The sequence below is a fragment of the Acromyrmex echinatior genome, chromosome 6 (assembly GCF_024713525.1).
Source record: "Acromyrmex echinatior isolate Ae372 chromosome 6, ASM2471352v2, whole genome shotgun sequence".
NCBI classification, from domain to species: Eukaryota; Metazoa; Arthropoda; class Insecta; order Hymenoptera; family Formicidae; genus Acromyrmex; species Acromyrmex echinatior.
Genome location: NC_141857.1, coordinates 9,688,295 through 9,711,461, shown reverse-complemented (window position 1 = coordinate 9,711,461; position 23,167 = coordinate 9,688,295). Strand labels below are relative to the sequence as shown.

The 23,167-nt window shown below is 32.9% G+C and overlaps 1 protein-coding gene across 3 annotated transcripts in view; it reads right to left on the bottom strand.

The window, feature by feature from the left end:
- Rsod (superoxide dismutase family protein Rsod) overlaps positions 1-23,167 on the bottom strand; it is a 271,460-nt gene that overhangs the window by 219,696 nt on the left and 28,597 nt on the right. For 2 of the 3 annotated variants that reach the window (XM_087407501.1, XM_087407503.1), the window contains one exon: positions 9,284-9,449. In XM_087407501.1, coding sequence (XP_087263627.1) covers positions 9,284-9,449 — 166 coding nt within the window. Of the gene's footprint in view, positions 1-9,283; positions 9,450-10,208; positions 10,292-23,167 lie in introns of all 3 variants that reach the window. The other variant, XM_087407502.1, reaches the window with a different exon arrangement.

Here is a 23,167-nt window from a genome sequence, read left to right as displayed (position 1 = left end):
ATTGCTTAAATATAATTAAAAAAATGATATTATTCACATATACGGATAAATGAAAAATAATTATTTTAGTCAGAAACATGAATACGATTTTTATATAATATAAAGATTGCGAATTATTTTAGCACTATTCAGAATGCATCATTTGAAAGTACAATTCGTCTAGCATCCCTTTACAGAGAACAGGACTCTACTATCAAATGCTCGATGCGGTAGCAGCGCGACCAAGTATGTAAGAAATTGACGTGAATATCACTGTGTAAACAAACGTCGCGGCGCTATCAAGCTTATCCAGAATTCTTTCGTTAAAATTTGTTTCGGTTACAATATCTCAGAAACTAAAACCGTAATAAAAAATATAATAATAATTTAACTGTATATTCGAAATACGAGCGAGCAATTGCGAATCCGATTAAAATCGATACATTCAACCCTGAGATCTCGAGATCTCTTAACCCAAAAAGATCATTTGCATTTTATTTTCCAAGTTTCAAACTCACACATATACGTACACGCAAAGTCAGTTTCTCATTCTCTTCACAATGCCTACATATATTAGATGTTGGAATTAATTCGTAGCGTTTTACAAGTGATGGGAAGTACTTTCATTAATGTATTTTTTAATGCTCATGTGAAATAAATAACATTCTTTCATTAAAAAACGCTACGAATTAATTCCAACACCTAATAATATTATTAAAAAAATTATTACAAAAATTGTGCAATATAAGTGAATATTAACAAATGAACAGTCTAATATTTAAAATTATATAATATATTAACATAATCGTTGTCGTCCGAATCGTTCAATGTCATCCGGCGTCGTCGACACCGACCGACGTCGACGATGTCGACAGACGATGACGACGCTGACCGATAGCGACGACGCCGATAAATGCCATCAACTAACCGACGCCGACCGACGCCGGATCTTATAAATATTAATAATTTAAAATAATGCACAAAAAAGTGCACAATTTACTTTAGATAGTACAAAATAATATTCTTGTCAAATAATTAATGATAAACAAATTGTAGATCAAGATTCATAGTATACGATAATTTCGAAATAATGATAACATCCAGTAGGGACACCCTCAATGTGCCGGTAATGGAAGGCAATCCTAACTTCAAATGCTCGGCGACCCGGCGCCGTTAGGAGGAGACTACTCTCCACCCGGACGCGGGTGCTCCCGCAGACGTGTCGCCGCATCGCTGGGTACTCTTAACGGTGCGGACTGACACATGTCACCTGTGCGCCTCCTCTCGTTAGAAGAGTGCACAAATGGTAAGGAAAAACCATAAAACTCAGACGGAAACTGTAAATCCAGAAGGAAAATCCCGTTTGGGGTTTTCCTTCCACGTTTACAAATCAATGGGACATTTCAAGGGAATGCTCCAAAGAAGAGAAGACCGTGGACCCCTCTCACGAGGGAGTTCACGGCGGAGAAGCTCTTGGAGAGAGAGAGAGAGAGAGAGAGAGAGAGAGAGAGAGAGAGAGAGAACTAGCAAGACGCACTGACCAAACGCCTTGTTGAAGACGCCGCATTTATCGCGAAGCCAAATAAGGCTCCCGCCTCGAAGCGCAATACGCGGAGATTAACTGAGGCTGAGGATCTCTCGGTCAACCTGGAACATCAGCCGATCGCGGCAATCACATCAGTAGCGACCACTGCCATTGATAGCATCGCTAAGTCGATTGAGAGATCTAAAAACATTAGGGGGGATATAGCGAACCATTTGTGAGCGGCGGCCATTAAATTGATTGCTATTTGCGAGATTCTCCGGAAGAGGATCGCTCTGGGCAACCAACCGCCGAGTGCACATGCCGATGTAGATCTCAAAGACAGAGAAATTTTACGGCTGAACGAAGCGATCATTCAGCTTCATAAAGAGAGCATTACGCGCAAAAATGAAATATGAGACTGGAAGCGAAAAAAATTAAGGAGGACACGCGTTTGGAAATATCGTGGATCAAACGGGAGACCCGCGGCTGGGAATCCACGCTGGAGGGGGCTCGGAGAGGGGAGGCCAGAGTGGAACCTCCGAAGTCTCGGAGATTCCCGGATCGAAATGCTATTCGGCACTATATTCCAAATGAGGATGCATTCCTTTCCCTGCCGATGGCGCTACGCCCCCGATCCAGGGAAAGTCATGTAATTCTCATTACCCAGCCACAAAAAAAGAAAGGGGGAGGAGATACATAGGGTCACAATAACGGGCCTAAAAACAGCAATAAATTCAACAATTTTTTTAGTATAAAGGAATAATTTAATTCTTCATAATTGATGCTTGAATTAATTCTCACTGTTTTTTGCTACAAAAACTCATGTTTATTTCAAAAGGTATCTGATATTTTATTCACAATATTGTCCACCGAAAGCTACAACCTTTCATCACTTTTCAGGTAACAAATTCCGCGATAAAAAAAAATCAGGTTTTTTTGAGGCGATCCAATCATTGAGCTATTTTTTAATATTTTCGAAATAACTGAAATGCTGCTCAAAAAGATCATGCATCGACCGAAACAAGTGGTAATCTGAAGGAGCAACGTCTGGTGAATAGAGCAGGAAGGGTAAAACATCCCATCCAAGTGCCTCCAAGATTTCCTTTACTGGTTATGCAACATGTGGTCTAGCGTTGTCATGAAAAAGAATAACTTTGTCATGTCTTTTGGCGTATTGCGGGCGTTTTTCTTTGAGTGTTCGATTCAAATTGAATAACTGACGTCGATAGCGTCTCTTTGAGCGTCTGACATGAATCTTCTTGAAATAATGACTCCAATTCTCCATTTTCGAACTTTTTCGGCTTACCAGGACACTTTTTGCTATTCACGTCAAAATCGTTGTTTCTGAATCTTCTAAACCAATCTCTGCAAGTTGTTTCAGGTAGAGCATGTTCCCCATTAGCCTTCACTAGCAAACGATGATTTTCAGCAGCAGATTTCTTGAGATTAAAACAAAAAAGTAATGCTCCGTAAATGCTCTTTTTTACGAAACCCTACATTTTTAATGCGATAAAAAATTATGTTCTTTGCATCCGATCAAATATTACATACTGATTATTAAAAGAATGCTGGAACGATGGCTGAACTTAATCAAAGTCGATATTATAGATTTTCATTTCCAATGTATAAGATGCTTACGTCCTCTGAGTTGATATGATCATGCAGAAAATTCGATCGATTAATTATCGACATTTTTATTTCATTTCCTACATCACCATCTTAGCTCAGGGACGAAAACATGTATTAGATTCGGTCCCACAAATGTAAGATTTATTTTATTTTGGAAAATTTTTCAATTTTAGAATTGAGAAAAAAATTAACCGAAATTGAAGTTAATCTTATATTTGTGGAATCAGGCCTTAGAAATACAGTTGTGTTATATACACATGCAATGTAGGCGGCGTTCCAATATATACCAACAGTACTAAAAAATCTGTAATATACATAAAGTACAGATTTTTAACTAATAATTATATCGATATGAAACCGTAGTAGCACTTTTTTCTTACCAATGTCATTTTAAGTTACGATAATATATTATCAATAAATGAATATGACATACATAATGTAACTCTTTTTACTCTGTCTAATAAAAAGAAATAGATACTTATAGTACTTACATTACTAACATGTCGACTTATATATCCAATATAGAAAATTGTATATATATTATACTTTATAAAAACACACACACACACACACACACGCACGCACGCACGCACGCACGCACGCACGCATGCATGCACGCACGCACGCATTTTATAAACAGTTTATAAAAGTTACTCATGTTTAGATAATCATGCAGATATATCCATTTATACGCAATATTAGAATTTTAGGTACATACATTGTATAATGTGTGTGTATTCACATTGTACAAACATAACATTTATAATTCTTTAAGATTAATTTGGGGAATTTTGGGGGGATTATTACATTTCAGATTAATTGCGTTAATGTCGACAACCATATCGACACGTAATTATTATTTCTGAAATTAATTCATTCGTTTGAATAATATATATATTAGTTCAACATCTTAATACTTAGACCGTAGTGGCGCTTCGGATTGTAATGTTATTTATAATTCTAACATTGTTGCAGCATATAAAAAAATTAGTGAATATAAATTATAATTATAATGTAGATATACACAATAATGTACCCAAAATATAATTTTAATATTGCATATATCATTAATTCAGCATGTCTATATGCAATAATAGAATAATATTTTGTGTCATTGTGTGTGTGTACATACATTATAATACACATAAAATGTAATTATAATTCGTATTTATGAATGTAACATGTAATATGTATTAGCATACATATATCTATACATAGATATATTACATATATAATATACGTAGCTACTCCGTTTTTTGCTATGTTTAATGAAAAGATGTAGAAATTACTCATGTTAAAATATACAGATATTAATAGTGCGTGTACTTAAACATAAATATGTATTATCCCTATGTGTATTATATAATAATATACATGCAGGCAATATTATACAATATTGTAGTATATATATATATATATATATATATATATATATATATATATATATATATACTATATATGTATACTATAATGTGTGAATAAACACACGTTACAGATAGAAGTCATTAATGCTAAGCTATTTATGCATTCCCTATGTTTAAATATGCAATATTAAAATTGTATGTATATGTATATATATATATATATATATATATATATATATACAATATATATGTCAGGGCAGCTTCCGGAACCGAAAATAAAATTACTTATAAAAACAATTTTATAAACCTCTTTTGGTTTTCTACCTTCCGTTCAAGTGAAATTAATTTATTTTTACTCGTTTTCGAAAAAAAAAAACAAATTTGACAGGACACTCACAGATTGACAGATTCCAGGACACATATTCTTTCAGGACATTGACAAATTAACAAATTGATAGGTTCCGGGACAACATATGTTTCCAGAACATTCACAGACTGGCAGATTCTGGGATAATATATTTTCCAGGATATTGACAAAAACTGCAGCTTCCAAGATAATACATTTTTACATCGTTCAGAATGACAGTTTCGGAGACATCTTTCTATTCATGTACAATGTTTTCAGGAGATAAATTGTTTATTGAATACAAGACGATCCAAAAGCTAGTAACAACGGCTAAGAATAGACCATAGACGTAGCAATAAATAGACCGAGACACAGCAGTCACGTTTGAGATGGAGGCAATACAATTGGATTTTTCGTTCTCTCTCTAACAGAAGAAAGTGGAGAGTGAATCATGATCATGCGTCTACTCTCTATATTATGGGTGCGTTCGGGAAGACGCTATTTGCACTACAAATTGTTCGCAGTGCTGCAGATAGCGCTAACAAACACGATCATGATGTCATGGTAGCGTGTTACGTCACAACTGCACGCTATCAACGCTATTCCTTGCGAGGTAGTGTATTAGTAGCGTTAGCGTTTACAAATCCGTGAACAACCCTAGCGCAGCGTTGGTAGCGTTTGACATTTCGTCAAAGTTAGATTAATATTTGAGGGGATTCTGTTCTCGAGTGGCACTAAACTTTTCTCTCTTAGAATTTCGTAGAGTAAACGTACGTAATGTGTGAATTTCAAATTTTATCATAATGAATGCAATCTCAATTTTAATCTCTATTGATGGCTTGTCACTAAGCTGAAATGAATGTAATTCTTGTTTGTGTATCATCTTTAACTTTTCAAAATTTCTGCGAAGTTCAACTTGGGTATTTGATTTCATTATAAATGTGAAAATCAGAGATATCTTGTTACTTGGCAATTTTTAATTCCCATGTACGGAAAAAAGTTACTATTGCGATATAGCGTAGCAAGATATTCCGTTGCAGATGCTTAAGGTCCTTATTATGTAAATATGCTTCTTCTTCTAAAATAGATCATGGATGCTCAAGAGTTCTTCCTTTTATCTGATTAATTTACTCAGTGTAACTTATTATTATTATTTTTTGATCTAGTTTACATTGTTCACTCTGGCCTAGCGACAAACTATCAGAGATTGCAATTGAGATTGCGTTCCGTTATTCACTACGAGAAAATAAAAAATGTACAAAAATATTAAAAATACTTTACAAAACATTAAAAATTTTAATTATAGAGAAAAGTTTGGTTGGTGATTGAAAACAGAATCCCTGACATTAACTTAACCTCGACGAATATATCTCTGGTTAAACGCTACCAACGCTACGTTAGAATCGTTCATGGAGTTTGCTAACGCTATCGCGCTATTGGCTCCAAGAACAGCGATGATAACGTTTGCGTCCATAGCGCGAATAGTGACTCCCCGAACGCACTCTATGTCTATGAAGCAGATGCACGATCGCGCACGATCGATGCACCCCCCCCCCCTCCTTCCCACTTTCTTCTGTTAGAGAGAGAACGAAAGATCCAATTGTGTTCTCTTCTTTTCACTCGCGCCAGAGATCGATATCCTTGTCTGACATATGTCAATACTCGATCTATCTATACTATGTCTATGGGATAGACACATGAGACAATTTTAAAAGGCTAATATCAAGATACCAAGGTTATAACATTTAATTTAATATAATTTCTTCTTCAGATAGTTCTGATATCTTTGAATAATAAAGTTTTAAACTAATCACAAGGATCCAGAATTAATAATTACTATTCATTACGAAACATTTTGTATATACAGTCAAGTGATTTAAGTGCATATATAAATAACGAAATGCACCTGAAACAATCATTCTTGCCGAAGATGTCCTGGAAAGATTTTGTACTGTCTCGGAAGCTATCATTCTAGTCTGTGTCCTGGAAAATATGTTGTCTCTGAACCATTTTAGATGATAACCTGGAGAAATATGCTGTCCTCGAACCTACAATGAAAGTCTTGAAAATTGCAGAATTAGAATTTTCTTTAGAAGAAAAAAAATAAAATCATTTCATTAAAATGCAAAAATAGTTTTGATATGGAAAGGACAATAAAATTAATAAAAAAAATTATCCGTTGATTTAAATTTAAACAGTTGTAAGATAAGTTTATGTATTTCCAACAAATCGATATTTCGAAGTTTAAAAGCCGCGTTATAAGCTTTGCACTGCTTTATCTAAAGTAACATCACATCTAGCGACGTGTTGAGCAACTGATCCGTACATCAGCCAATTGACATCAATATCACAATAAGATTGTTATTATGATTCGTTGCATTTCAATTGGCAAATAACGGGACTAATTGGCGAAGATACCAATCGCGATGCAAGGAGTTATTTCCATTCCATGAAAATTATACCAACAATTTTTGGCAAGAAGTGAGAAAATATTTTACTTTGGATTTGTCGGTTTTATAGTAAGACATCGAATAAAGAACAATTTACAGTCCACGACATTGTCATATTAGTGACAACATATGCTAGCTATTGTTTACCTAAGACAATCAGTATTCTTTTTCCCTTCAGTTACAAGGAAAAGAAAAATTTTGATCAATTGATTCTTTTATACACTATGCATTATATGTTATGTGAAAGTCTGTGCTACGACTATTAAGCTCATGGTACATATTTATACTTCGTTTATACGATCCGATTTTTGCCGAAGTTATTATTATTGATATGTTAAAGCCTATACACAATACAAGAAGTATTAGGAACAGCAATAAATATTAAGATTTCAACTTATCTGATACCAGTTACTTCGGAATACACGGTTCTAATACAGATTATAATCTCGATATTCATTCCTGTTTCTAATATTGTGCGCAGAGCCTTATAACTACATTATAATGTACATACATTCATCCAAATATATATACATTTGATGTTGTACGGACTCGAAATCTGCCATACGCATATACAATATTATAATATATTTGGCAGATTTCGGGTCTGTACATCAAAATGTATATACAACCGGTATATACAACTAAAAAATAATAACACTTTTTCTTCGATGCATTTCGGAATTCCGATTGTTCACCGAGTAAATAATTACGCTCAGCAGACTCAACAATCTTGCGACCAATGACGTACGAAATAAAGTGACAACAATATGATCGCGATTAGCGGCCAACTTTAAGGTTACATGGCTATTTTACATATAAATTAATTCTTGAATAAGTCTTTTTTTCATGCATTTAACGTATCTTTTTTATCTTTGTAAGTTATTTTTTATGATTCGTTGTTTCTCGGTATTTAGTGACTAAATCTTCTCTACCATGCATGTATGTGTTCATTCATGCGTGATACAGATGAATTATGAGCGAATATGCATTTTTATGTGCATTTTTATCAGAATCTGACGATACTAGTAACTTTTGACGATATAATACTAGTGACTATATAGTAACTTTTTCTTAAAACAACCAAAAAAAATTGAATAAGAATCAAGGTGTTCTTTTGTAATTGAACAAAAAACTACACGAGTGTTGCAGTGTGAGAACAACTCTCGTGTGGTTTTTTGGTAAAACTCTATTTTAATTGCCACGCATGACAGAGAAGGTTTGAAGTTGCTAAATACCACAGGAATGACGAACTGTGGGTGGAACCCCAATCTCTGTCAAGAAATGTTAAGGGGATTATTGTATATCCCTACGTAGTGCATCCTGGATAGTATTAAAATAGTTCGCGATCTTTACATGAAGAACGTTCTTATTTGTCAGTTTCTGGTTAAAATCATCATTCTTCACTTATTAACCATATATGTGAATATCGTCATTTTTAACATTTAAGCAATTCTATCATCTTCCCAATACTTCCCGAACAAACAATTGTTATAATAACTTCTATTCTCTGAGGACCCAAACAATGATTTTTTAGGCCTATTAAAACATCGTAAATAATTTATTGCGAAAAATATTGCTTCAATTGATATTCGAACCTGGATCTTCCGAATTTTCTGCATAAAATCATTAGTTTAAATCCCGACTGAGATATTTTTTACAATAAACTAACAACGTTTTAAAGGTGCTTATTAGAATTTAATAATATTCAAATTTAATAATATTTAATTACTTATTAAAATTTTATGTATTATTCCGACTTTAGTTTAGCGCAATGTTTTAAACTGACAAATAATCGGCACACTATTTGCTTAACTATAATGTTAAATTAAATTTACTAAAAATTGTATAAATTCATACAAAATATTATCATTAGATAGGGACGAAAATCCATCATGACCGAATAAAGTATTTTCTACTATTCTTAAATTTATTTGTGTCTTTCTTTTTTTATTACAATTTATACAATATGTATAATATATGGATTTATTACCGTAATAGAAGCACATATCGTTCTTGGCGAATAATTATCTTTTAATACCAAACTCTTCCCCCACAATCCCATTTCTCCTGTTAAAGATAGATCACCCACTTCTATTGAACCTGTTTGATTCGTTGGCAATTCCAAAGGACCGACTTTCTCTGTCAAATCAATCATACTGTAAATAAAATAAAATAACATGGTAATAATGAAAATAATAATAAATTATTAAATAAGTTACAACAGAGGAAGGTTCATAAGACAGATTTTCGGTCTTATTTGAATTTTAATCTAAAATATCAGATATTTTATTATTGTAATATAAATGAAATAATATTGAATTAAGGCTCATTGAGATGAGAACAGTCTATAACATGATGTCTTTTCAAGCCAAACACAGGATATTAGTGTGAAATAAGATTTATTTATTCACATAGTATCTTAACCAAATGTTTCCTTGATTCGAATCCTTTTCAATGTAACTCAAACAAAATCATTGAACATCCCGATACACTGTGCAATGGTAACTGAACCATCGTCAACTATATTAACTAAATACAATGATGCACTACAAAATTAATAGTCTACTATATTCGTATAGATGAATACATAATTAGATCTTTGACTTACATGATTTTTATTAAGAGTGTAAACTTGATATGTCATTATGATATTCAATATTCAAATTTAATAATATTTAATTACTTATTAAAATTTTACATATTATTCCGACTTTAATTTAGGGCAATGTTTTAAACTGACAAATAATCGGCACACTATTTGCTTGAAACTATAATGTTAAATTAAATTTACTAAAAATTATATAAATTCATACAAAATATTATTCGAACGTTACGATACATCTAAACAATTCTTTATTACCGTTCATGTAGCAACTCAAACATAGGTAAAAGAGAATATTGCGAGGGCTACTCACCTACGAAATCAATGAGGAATTCTATTCAACAAATGAAGTATTCAAGCATTCCTTGATTTCAAGTATTGAAATCGAGAAATAATCTGAAATCAAACAAAAAAACATCGTCGTATGCTCGGTCGCGCGTCTCGAATTTCTTTCGGAAAACAAATAAAATCATTTTAAAATCCTTGAAATAACACGAATACAAGAAATCAGAAATCATTTTCGTAAATGAGAACCCTCTCGGAATATTGAAGAAAGGAAAATTTCAGTTGTCAGTGAATAAATTGTCATATATTTTGTCCAATAACTTCATATACAACTATATGTATGCAACTATATGTATAAACATTTGTTTGTTTCCGAATAAAAATTATTTCTAACATAAGTTTCTTGTTCAATATTTTTTCTTCATTCAATATTTTTATGATCAATCAAAATCATATGAATGTTCCAAATAATGTTTCATAATTACGTTACGATCGTTGTTCTGTTTTCCAGTTGATGTGGTATCTATGCTTGATTCTCGTTTTAAATACTTATTCGTTTGACGCGTATGTTTCATCGCATTCCTTATATTCTATCTTATACACTAGGTAAATGTGCATCATTTGTAGAAATCTATTTTTGATAATATTCTTGAAGCTTCCACGGGCTTTCTACATAAAAATTATGCGTTTCGCGGATTTTCTACATGTCCAGATCCATTCTTGGAATGCCAACATTTTATGAATCTTACAGTTCACTTGATCAGGGCGAGGAATAGTCTGATATTGAGCTGTTCCTCCGAGGCGTTCCTTTTATTACGCTACTTGTTGGAGTGGTGGGAGGAAAGAAGACAATTGTAAGTGAGGGGAGATGGGGGAAATTGGTCGATCTTTAATAACTGAGAGAATGGTTTTCCATATTTTATTTATGTTGTAGTCATTATCTCTATTCAGATTGGGTGTTTTTGTATCTCTATGGCTTTTCTATACTTTCTTGGAAAGTATGATGTAATGTTGGCTATTATATGTGATCGTTTTGTCAAAGAGTATTTGATATCCTGTTCCAATGTTGCGTTTTGATAATGCTGACTGTGTGACGTCTTTTAGCCTAATATCATGTTGATGTTCTTTTATCCGTAGGTTGACCATTCTTCTGATTTCTCCAATGTGTACTTGCCCGCAGGAACAAAGTATTTTGTATACTCTTACGAAACTGAATGAAGATCTTTGATCTTTAGGATTTCTTAAGTTTTATACTATCTTTTTGGGTGGTTTGAAGACAGTTCGGATATTGTGTTTGTTTAGTGTCCTGCCAATCCAATCTGTTGTTCCTTTAACATATGGGAAAATGGATAGGATCCTTTCGTCTAGTTGTATGTCAAAGATTGTTGTCTTGTTTACATGTTTATTGATTACTTTGGTTATGTCTTTTTTGTCGTATCCGTTTTTCTGTAAGGCTAGTTTTAGGTTGAGTTCTGTCTGTAGATGTTCTTTGTTCAGAGATTGTGAAAGCTCTGTACAACTGAGTTGATTGCAGACTGTTTTTGTGCTGGGTGGTGGTGTGACTCGGCATGTAGGTATCTATTTTTATTTGATTTTCTGTACACTTGATGACTAAGGTACCGTCAGCTTTCTTAGAGACAAAAACATCTAGGAAGAGAAGTTTTCCATTTTTCTCTATATCTATAGTGAAGTGGATACTTGGATGTTGATTATTGAGAAAAATAAGGAATTTATGGAGTTCGGTTCTGCTGTGTCTCCATATCACATGTGTTATGTACATAACGGAACCAAACTTCTAGTTTTTTGAATGTTTTCCTGAGGGCCTCTTTCTCAAAATGTTTCATGAAGATGTTTGCGATTACAGAAGAAGTAGGAGAATCCATTGCCACTTTCAAAATTTGTTCATAAAATTGATTGTTATAGGAGAAGTAAGTGGTTGTTAAACAGTGCTCTTTATTTTATTAGAGGGAAAAGGTCGGAGGGGACTTCATGTGAGGCCTTTATTATGTTTAATGCGTCTTTTATTGGAACTTGCGTAAAAAGGGATTCTATGTTGAAACTTACAAGCAGGTTTGTGGGACGTAGTCGGATTTTTTGTATGAAGTCCGTTGAGTTGATTATGTGATTCGGAGTTTCCAGTAAAGGATTGTAGTATTTGTACTAGAAAGCGGAATAAGTTGTACGTCGGGAAGTGTATAGCACTGACAATCGATCTAAGGGAAATGTTTGGTTTGTGTGTACTTTTGATAGTCCGTATAGTCTTGATAGAAGAGGATTTGTAGATTTTAATGTTGATTTGGTTTTACTAGGAATATTGATTTTCTCCACTAATATATCTTGATATTCTGTGCTATTGTATTAGTTGAATCTTTGTATGTGTTTTTTATATGTTTTTTATATGTTTTGTCCGAGACAAGATTCTTCATATTTTTCTTATAGTCTGATGTGTTCATGACTATTATCAAGTCCCAATAAAAAACACATTAAACGTAAAGGCCTCACATGAAGTCCCCTCCGATCTCTTCCTGCAAGTAAAGAAATGCTTAACATCCACTTACTTCTTCTATAACAACCAATTTTATGAACGAACTTCAGGAGTGGCAATGGGCTCTTTTATTTCTTCTGTAATTGCCAACATCTTGGAACATTTGAAGAAAGAGGCCCTCAGGAAAACATCCAAAACTCGAAAAATTTGGTTCCATTATGTAGACGACACATTCGATAGAGGCACGGCAAAATCGAGCTCTATAAATTTATTTCCTTATTTTCCTCAACAATCAGCATTCAAATATCCACTTCACTATAAATATAGAGGAAAACGAAAAACTCCCCTTCCTAGATGTTCTTGTCTCTAAGAAAACTGACGGTACCTTAGGCCATCAAATGTATAGAAAACCAACATACACAGATAGATACTTATATGTCGAGTCGCACCATCCCTCAGCACAACAGTCTGAAATAATTCATTTGTACATAGAGCTTTTACAAAGAACTGACAAAGAACATCTACAGACAAAACTTCACCTAAAACTAGCCTTACAGAAAAACAGATACGAGAAAAAAGACATAACCAAAATAATCAATAAACATACAAACAAGACAACGATTTTTGACATGCAACCAGACGGAAGGATCTTATCCATTTTCCCATATGTCAAAGGAACGACAGATTGGGCAGGATATTAAACAAATACAATATCCGAACTATCTTTAAATCACTCAAAAAGATATAAATCTTAAGAAATCCTGAAAATCAAATATCTCAGTTCCACAGAAGTATACAAAATACCTTGTTCCTGAGGGCAAGTATACATTGGAGAAACCGGAGAATAGTCAAGCTATGGATAAAAGTACATCAAGCTAAAACACAATTAGTATCAGAACACAACATCAAAACAGGACATCAAATACTGTTTGATAAAACGACTACAACAACATTACATTATACTTTCCAAGAAAGTATAGAGAAGCCATAGAGATACAAAAACACCCTAACAATATAAATAGTGATGGCTACAACATAAATAAAAGATGGAAAACCTCCCAGTTATTGAAGACCGATTGATTTCCCTCATCTTTCCCTCCCTCTTCCCCCCCTCACTCACAATTCCCTTCTTTCCTCCCATTACTCCAACAAGTAGCGTAATATAAAAGGAACGGCCCGGAGGAACAGCTCAGGCTACTCTTCGCCCTGATGAAGTGGACTACAAGGTTCACGAAACGTTTTCCAAAAATGAATCTGGACACGGAGAAAACCCGCCAAACGCATAATTTTTATAAGTCTGCCTTTATGTATCCTATTATAATTATTTAATTTATTAATGCCTTTGTACATTACGTTTATTATACCAGAATTAGAAAGTTTTTAAAAATTAAATTGTATATAGACTATGAGTAAAAGCTGGATGTCGAGTGCTAAATTGATGTTTATTATTTAAACATAGATGAATGTACAAAAGATAAGCGTTTCAATCTTCATTAGATCATTCTTAGTGTAACATGTAGGAATTAAAAAAAAAAAATAGTTCGCAACGCCAAGTCAGTTAACAATAAAATTTAAATTGCATAGAGAGTTATTAGGTGTTGGAATTAATTCGTAGCGTTTTACAAGTGATGGGAAGTACTTTCATTAATGTATTTTTTAATGCTCATGTGAAATAAATAACATTCTTTCATTAAAAAACGCTACGAATTAATTCCAACACCTAATACAATATTCCAAATCACTTTTCTCTTTGATATCTTTTATTCCATTATTGTCCAGTATTACTTAATCGTGGAAATACCATCCAAATCGATCATTGTAATTTTAAGAAAACTGTTCTGTTCATTTTTTGTTACTAATAGACGCAAGACGTTTCACAATCTATTTCACATTATATAATACATTTGTATATTTTGATTGAATTTATATATATTTTTATATTCTGACTAAATTTATATTTTAACTGATCTCATATTTTAACTTTGGACTATGCAACTTGCTTTATATTTTAAGCTTAATAATAAATTTAAATTAAATTTACTATTCTTATAGTTTTCAACTTTCTTTTTAATTGGCATTTTAATTATGACACAATAGTAACAAATGTTAACTTTCTACATACAAATTTTTCTAATCGTTAATGGAGAAAGCTATAACACTTCTGATACGAAAAAGAACTTCTCAGATTTATCAGTTTAATGATTAACCATATGATAAGAAGAATGTTATTGTCTGTATATTTTTTTCATTACTTATAAGCCGTATATTATTATATTTAAATTTTAATTTTATTAAGTCGTTTAGAATTTAGTCGTTTAGTTAATTAGAATTTAAATTTCAATAATTATATTTTGTTCTGTCTCTTATGTTCTGAGAATGACCCGATTAGTGTCGAAACGCCGTTTGTTGTAATTTTATTTCTATTTTTATTTTTATTTAATACATTATTTTATTTACTTCATTTCGTCTTTCTTTTGGCCCTTTTGGTGTCATAGTCCTTATCAATATAATTTTATTTTTATTACTAATGTTTGCCATTTCCATTTGCCACGGTGGATCGACACATTTGTTGTATAAGCTTTAACATTCTCATTCGATTGCAATAGTCCTCGAACGATACTTCAAATAACAATCAAAATTAAAAGCTAACTTTTCTTCGATTATTCTTTTATTCCAATTCGTCATAATCACAAAATGTTATACTATATGAGACTGAACAAAGACATAGTAAGAATCTTAGAGAGTCTAAAAAAAGTTTTTAATTTTCCGAAATGCTAGAAATGAATGGTAAAAAATATTTGTTTTTAAAATTGTGTAATGAAAAGGGCTATCTGAGTCTAACAAGTTTTCATGTGCTAATTTTATATTATTGTATACAGGGACTCGGACTGAAATTTCATTTCGGTCAGAGACTGTATCCAATTTTTGGTTTCGGTTCCGATTCCGGTCCTTTTGCCGAATAATGATTTCGGTCTTTTTCCTTCTTTTTCGGTTCCGAATCGGAAAAATCCGAAGTCCAAGCGGTTTCAACTCTTTTATCGACAATGGTGACCGAACCCTGATGAAAATTTTTCTCATAATTTTTATATTGGGTATGGAAATAAGTTTCCGCTCTTTTTAAATGAAAAAGATGTGTTTATTTAAAAAAATCTATATAAATGAGTTTATTCAAAATATGCTCCTTCGGAAGCGACAACTTTCTCCCACCTTTCCGGTAATAAACGGATTCCTCGAATGAAAAAATCTGGTTCTTTTGAAGCGATTCATTCATCAAACCATTTTTTGATATCTTCATAAGAATTGAATCGTTCTCCAGAAAGGGCCGACTGCATTGATCGGAACAAATGGAAATCTGAAGGGGCAATGTCCGATGAATATGGCGGGTGGGGAATTTCCCACTTTACTCTTTCCAAGTATTTCTTGACCGGTTTTGCAACGTGTGGCCTAGCGTTATCATGTAACAGAATCAGCTTGTTGTGCCTATTGTCCCATTCCGGTCGTTTTTCTTTCAAAGCTTGGTTTAAACGTATCAGTTGTAGCCGATAACGATCGTCAGTGATGGTTTCGGACGGTTTGAGCAGCTCATAATATATAATACCTCTTTGATCTCATCAGATGCAACATAATCTTCGAAGCATGGATATTTCGTTTCGGCGTTGATAGACCTAGTTCACCTGGCATCACCCATGCTTTCAAGCGTTTAGGTAGGTTAGTTATCGTAGTAGATCCATTTTTCATCGCCAGTTACGATACGATGTAGAAAACCCTTCCTTTGTTGTTATTGACAAAGCATCTCGCAGATGACCAAACGTCTTTCCATGTCTCTCTCTTTCAATTTGTATGGCACCCAATTTCCTTCTTTTTGCACCATTCCCATTGCGTGTAGACGTTTTCCAACAGTAGATCTATCAACATTTAACTCTTTTGCCAACCTATCGAGCGATAAACACGAATCTTCGAGTAATGCTTGCAATTCTGCATCTTCAAATTTTTTCGGTGCACCTTCGCGTTCTTTGTCACGCATGTCAAAATCACCACTGTTGAATTGCCGAAACCATTCTTTACAACTAGTTTTCGATGGAGCATGCTCACCGTAAATATCTACGAGCAAACGATGCGTTTCCGCAGCACTTTTCTTTAAAATAAAATAATGTAAAACTTCCCGCAAATGTTGCTTTTTTGCAATAAATTCCGACATCTTCAACGCAAAAAAAGTTACTCTTTGTTACGCTTCAAACGAATGCCATCTATTGGGCTCAAAAGTTTGGACGCACCTTTCAAAAACATGTCTTGCCATTCTATCAAACACACGAGCAATGCTACTAACGACATCTTTCTGCAATGGATGGAAACTTATTCCCATACCCAATACGAATTGGAACATTTTTTCAAAAATACTCAGAAATATTCAAAAAATTTACATCTTCTCTCAGAACTTCTCATACAAGTAAATTCTGAAATATTCTGAAATTTCTCATCCCATAATTTTTAAAAGATATTTTTGAATTTTTTAGATTTTGTAACATTTCATCAAAAATTACACTTACAAAAATCTTAAAAATCTTACGATATTTCATAATTAACATATATGAAAAATTCTGAGAAAAGATGTAAATTTTCTGAAAAAAGTTATTCGTATAAAAAAATTTGAGAAAGTTATAAAATTATAGAGAAATTCTGAAAAATTATATATAGAAATTCTAAAAAATTATATGAAAAATTCTGAGAAAAATTTTCATCAAGATTTAAATTTCAGTTTTTTTTTTGTTATGAGTGTATGATTATCTATAGAAAAAGATAATATAAATTGTATATAAAAATTCACGTTTATTGAAAGAAACATTTTTTAAGGGGGCGTTTACGTATGAGAGCTGATTTTAAAGGTATTTTTTGTGAATTTTTTTAATGAATAAAAATTTAAGTGTATTTCAAAAATAATACAGGTCTAGAAAGTATACAAAAGTAGTAAAAACACACAAGTGTAAAAAAAATTTTTTTTTAATGTTTATTTTTTATAAAGTAGTAATAAGATCGCACTAAAGTTAGGCTTGCACCGCGAACACATCAAACGGTAATAAAGTATAGAATGGTATTGTTAGTCTGTAAGCAAAAAGTGGAGCTTTTTCTTAATGAATAGACTTGTAATTCTCGCTTGAATTAAGATAATTAATATCAATTAATGCATATTTTCAAAATATCGACAGTTTGAAAAAATGATTCGAATTTTGCTCATTTTTTTTCCTCTTATTGATCTTCCAAAAAAATAGAAAAAATTAACGTAGACTATTAATTCTAGTTCAGACGATAATGATATGTTCTCTGAGTATAACTATAAAAGTAGAAACGGACTAATAGTTTTTTTGGAATCATGATCACCATATTCAAAAACACGATTTTGAAAAAAACGCGTTTAAAGTTTTGAAACATTTTAGTACAAGTATTTCTTCGTTTTCCGTTAGAAACAAAAGTGACGCTCAGAAAGAAATGAAACTCTGCTGCATTTTTATCTAGTTTCTATCCATTGGATAGAAACGTTATAGAATGATCTCGAAAGATTGAATATAAATAATGGCCAGCACCGGTTATAGCAATTAGTTGGCGTGCGCTATTTGAATCAATCAAGCAGCCCCAAATACCATGTCATTTTATTTTGTATATCTTGAATAATTTTCATTTCCCCCAAAAAAAGTGGGATATTTTTAAGATTATAAGCTTTCAAAAAAAGCAAAAATAATGATTTTTTTACTCCTTAAACATAAAGATCCTCTTAACAGAAATCTGGAACAGAAGATGTGTAATTATTTCTTTCCTTTCTTTGCTGCACTTTTTTCTTCTATATCAACGTCAACAATTCACAGCGTTTTAACTAGTCCTTTCAACTGTTTATAGCTTGTTGATAATTTTCTATAGAATAAGATATTAATCTTACGTAAATTATCATAATCAAGGAAGAAAATAAGAAAGTAATACTACGTAGGCATCCTATAATATTGCTTTAAGACTCCTGAGTAGTCGCTGTGTAACACAATTGACTCGACGAAGAAATTAAAAAATCCAAACCAAATCTGGACTGAAATCGAATCGAAAAATTTGATCCGAGTTTTCGATCTGAGTACCGTTTCGGTCCATTAGCCTACATAATGTTTCGATCCGATTATCGGTTTCAGTCTGACAAAAATAACGATTACAATCCGGTTATCGGTTTCAGTTTCGGTCTAGTTCAAGTCCCTACAATATAAATACACTAAATAATATACAAACGTTCCGACCTTTAATACGGTCCTCCTTAGTGAACTATAAAACTTACATGAATATTTTACATATATAAATTTTTTAACATATTCAATATCGCATTTGATGTTAATTATAATAATTTCTGAATTAACTTTTATTAGGAATGCACCGAATATCCGAGAAGTATCCAGTATCCGATATTATTCGGTATCTTTTTCCGACTGGATTGCTGGATATCAATAATATCCGAGAATATATCTAGTTAAAATTTAATATCATTAAATTGTTGATTTTTTTCTTATACAAATGTTCTAGAAATAAGTATGCATATTCATGATGCTATAATATCTTATACATTGCAAAGTTACAGTTCCTTTTATACAAACCTTCTTTTTTTTTAGATTAGACACTTACTCGGAGTCCGATCGCATATCCGGAAAATGTCAGATATCCGAGTAAAAGAAATTGTCTTCTTGGATATCCGAACGGGTACCGGATATTCGATGTTACATTCCGTCCAGATATCTGATATCTGGTATCCTGTAATTTTATGAACCGGTGCATTCCTAATTTTTATCATGTAGTACTTAGCCTTAAAGTTTCCTTAAGAATACGGCAGAATCGTCCTCGGGAATCATGGTTTACTGACCGTACGTAATGGATTCTATTATCTATAGTACTATTTGTATGTAACAATTTTTTTATTATACATAGTGTTATTTGTACTGTAACAATTTTTTATTATTTGTATTGTGTAGAGATAATTATCCGGTAATTGTTCTATATCGCTTTATCTATTTAAACCCAATGCTTGCTTTTTTATGTTACATCATTTCTAATATAACTCTTTTCTAATATAGTTCTTTTATGAAGGCTCGTTATCCAATATATATATGTTATTCCAATAGAATTCGTGTTTTTCATATAATCTGTGCTTTGATACTACTGAGAGTGACCCATTTTTTTTATTTATGTCTTTTATGTTCATTTAAGGGGTAATATCTAGGTGAAAATTTTCAAAAAAATCAAAAAAGTTTTCTTTGTCTGAAATGATGCTTTAGAATCTTAAAAATAAGATGCAATTGGTTTTATACGTAAAAAAATTATTTTAAGTTTTACAATGTTTCTTTAAAACGGGACGTGATGCTATCTAACATCGGAGTAGCTTAAGGCTTCTGCGTTCTGTAGGTACATAATATCGATGTTAGTATTAAGAAAACAGCTGAAGTTAAGAAGAAACTATCAACAGTAAAAGGACATAATGGGATTACTGTGTCTGGCGATAGGATGTGGAGAAAACGAGGATTTTCGTCATTTTATGGATTAGTCACGCTCATAGAGTGATATACTGGCAAAATTGTCAATGTTTGTGTTAAATTGAAATATTGTAAGGCCTGCGAATTTTGAACAAAGAAAGATACTGAGAATATTGAGATACTGAGAATTGAATACTGAGAATACGAAGAATGGGCTAAGTCACATTTGGAGCAATGCTAAGCGAATCATGAGGAGTTAACTAGAAAGTGGACGCAGTTATCGAAATAGTTTCACGTTCCGGAGATCTCCATAATGATAAATTTGTAAATTACATTGGTGATGGAGACAGCAAAACATTCAAAGGAATTTTAGATGCTAACCTTATGCAGATGTCACAGTTTGTAAAAAAAAGTGCATCGAAAAATGTGCACAGAAAGAAGCGTGGGCTCTCAGCTCCGAAATTTAAAGAAGAATATGAAAGATCTTGGAAAAGGCAAGTTAACTGGCAAATTAACGAACTCACTATATATTATGACTTTGCCACTCATCGAAATCCAGATTCCATCGAAAAAATGTAGAATGATGTTTGGGCAACTCTATATCATAAAATCGACGGATGAAGTGCCGCAACACGATAAGTGCTCGAGCGGTGCAGATTCGTAGTGTTTGTAGCAGAAAGCAAAGATCTCAGATAGTTTACATGATTACCAACATAAAACGCCTCTTTCACAGAAAATTTTCGATGCCGTGAAACAGTGTATAAGAATTTGAACAGGGACGAATTACTCAATGGAAGAGAGGAGCGCTTAATGTAAAGCGTGCAACGCTTAGCTTCGTTAGGTTTCGCAGTTACTCATTCGCGAGCTAATCTAATTTTTCTGATCGCTATAGGGTTACGCTATAGCATAATCTTTTATTCTTGAATTAATTTAGTTATGATAAATGATTAACGTTATATTTTGTTCGAGATCGGTAATTCGAAAGAAAAGCAAGAATTCTTTCAGTCGACCGACATTGATTGTCATTGAACGCATGCATAAATTGAGCTCGTGATTTCATCTCGAGCATGATCTTAATCCTCATTAAAATCATCGAATTCGTCGTTCTTTGTTCTTTTTAAAAATTCGTTACACGCAAACAAGCTGTCGTTACCGGCAACGGACAATCGAAAGTTCTAGAACGATTCAATTCGCGCACGCGAGCGCCGCGCTCTGACGAATACGTCATGCGCTGTCACCAATCCCACGCACGGATTTTCTGCCGCGCATGACTGTTACGTTGAACGTCGCTAGAAAAGAATTCAAAGCGCCAATCAATTCTGTATACCTAATGCCACGTAATAATTACGATTGTGGCAAAATTTTATTGGATTTTTCCCAAAAGGGAAAGCTCAGGCCGAAAGCAATAAATGCTTCGATCTCGCCGTCCTCCTTCTTACTTCCAAAAAGTTCTTAGAGTTCTTAGAGTCATAATCTCGCTTCGTAAAATCGCCGTGCTAACCGTTTAGTGAAATCGCTATAAACCGAATCTTTCGAGAAGTGCCGAGAAAAATCGCCGAGATTTTCCATCACCGCGATTCCAAACTCAATTTGGAAAAGGTGACCGCATTTAATATTCTGTTAATCTGATCGTTAATTAATTATATCTTTTGACTTTGTAACTGAATATATTAAAGAAATTCTTTTGTTAAATTACAAAGAAACTGAGTTGATTTTTCTGTCGTGCATCATACCAGCCGTGCGCCGAACTCTCACTCGAATTTTTCCGCGCGGTGCGCTCTCGCACATATTTGTTTCTCTAGAATAAGTTTACTGCGAATTCCAAAAGACAAGATTCAAATATGTCAATTTTATTATGAGAATAATTAATTTTCAAAACAATCTCTTTATTGATTTGGTCATTACAACTAATTTTCACAATTAAAGAGTTAACAACTTTTCTATGCAAAATTTTAACTGAGATTAAAATATAATGAGAAGCCTGAAGGGTAAAGACTTTACATCAAGCATGAATTGAGAACAGGAAATTTTACAAGTACAAACGCCGAAAGCGAGATAATATAACTCTCTAAGTCCTGATATTGTCACATCGGACTTAGTCGCGAGAATTCAAGATCGCGCGTGGAACTTAGCATTTTTTCAGTTGTCATTAATCCGCAAGCGGCGCGAATTATTCTGAGTTCTTTCCAAAAATTTAGCTACCTCATAAGGAATAAATATCACAAACTATAGATCCTATCGAGTCGGAATATAATATGAAAATGAGCAACCTGAGGTCTTCGCTCTGTTTATATGTATACTATTGTCGTGGTAGCGTCTCGCAGCAAAAGGGACGATCTCGAGTATCATTCGGATTTTCATACATCTTTTATGCCATCTTCTAAGTGATCCAAGCGCAAGATTTTGATAAGCGATATCCGTCTCAGCCGGCATTGGTTGCTGAGATAGCGTTAAATGAACAGTCCAATACGCATCAATATCGTACTAACTATTATAATAAGAGCTTTTTACAATAATAATGTTGATTGAATTTCTTTGAAGAATAACCAATAAGAAGATATCAAATTTATTATGAAATAGACAATAAAAACTTTTTTTCTTCTTCTCTCTCCTTCTTTAATTATTATATTGGAAATAGACATGTAATATTTATAATTTTTAGAAAATAATGCGGTTCCACGAAATGTAATAATGCTGCTGTCTGCAATATTTACTGCCTTGGACTTCTCAGAAATCATATCCTAATATCAGAAGAAGTTACAATGAAGAGAAAAATGGAAAAGATGTTAAAAGAAATGTATGAAAATTGCTATGAAATCGAAGAAGAAGTATCGTTGAATTTTTTAAACTTATATGTACCAGAAACACAAGAAGTAGAACTCGTAGATGAAGAAGAAAATTACGCATACAATGTAAAAGAAATAGTTTATGACATCGACGATATAAGGTGTAGTAACAAGATATCCATTATTTTTGCATGAAATTGAAGGCTTTATTTAGTAGTTACAATAA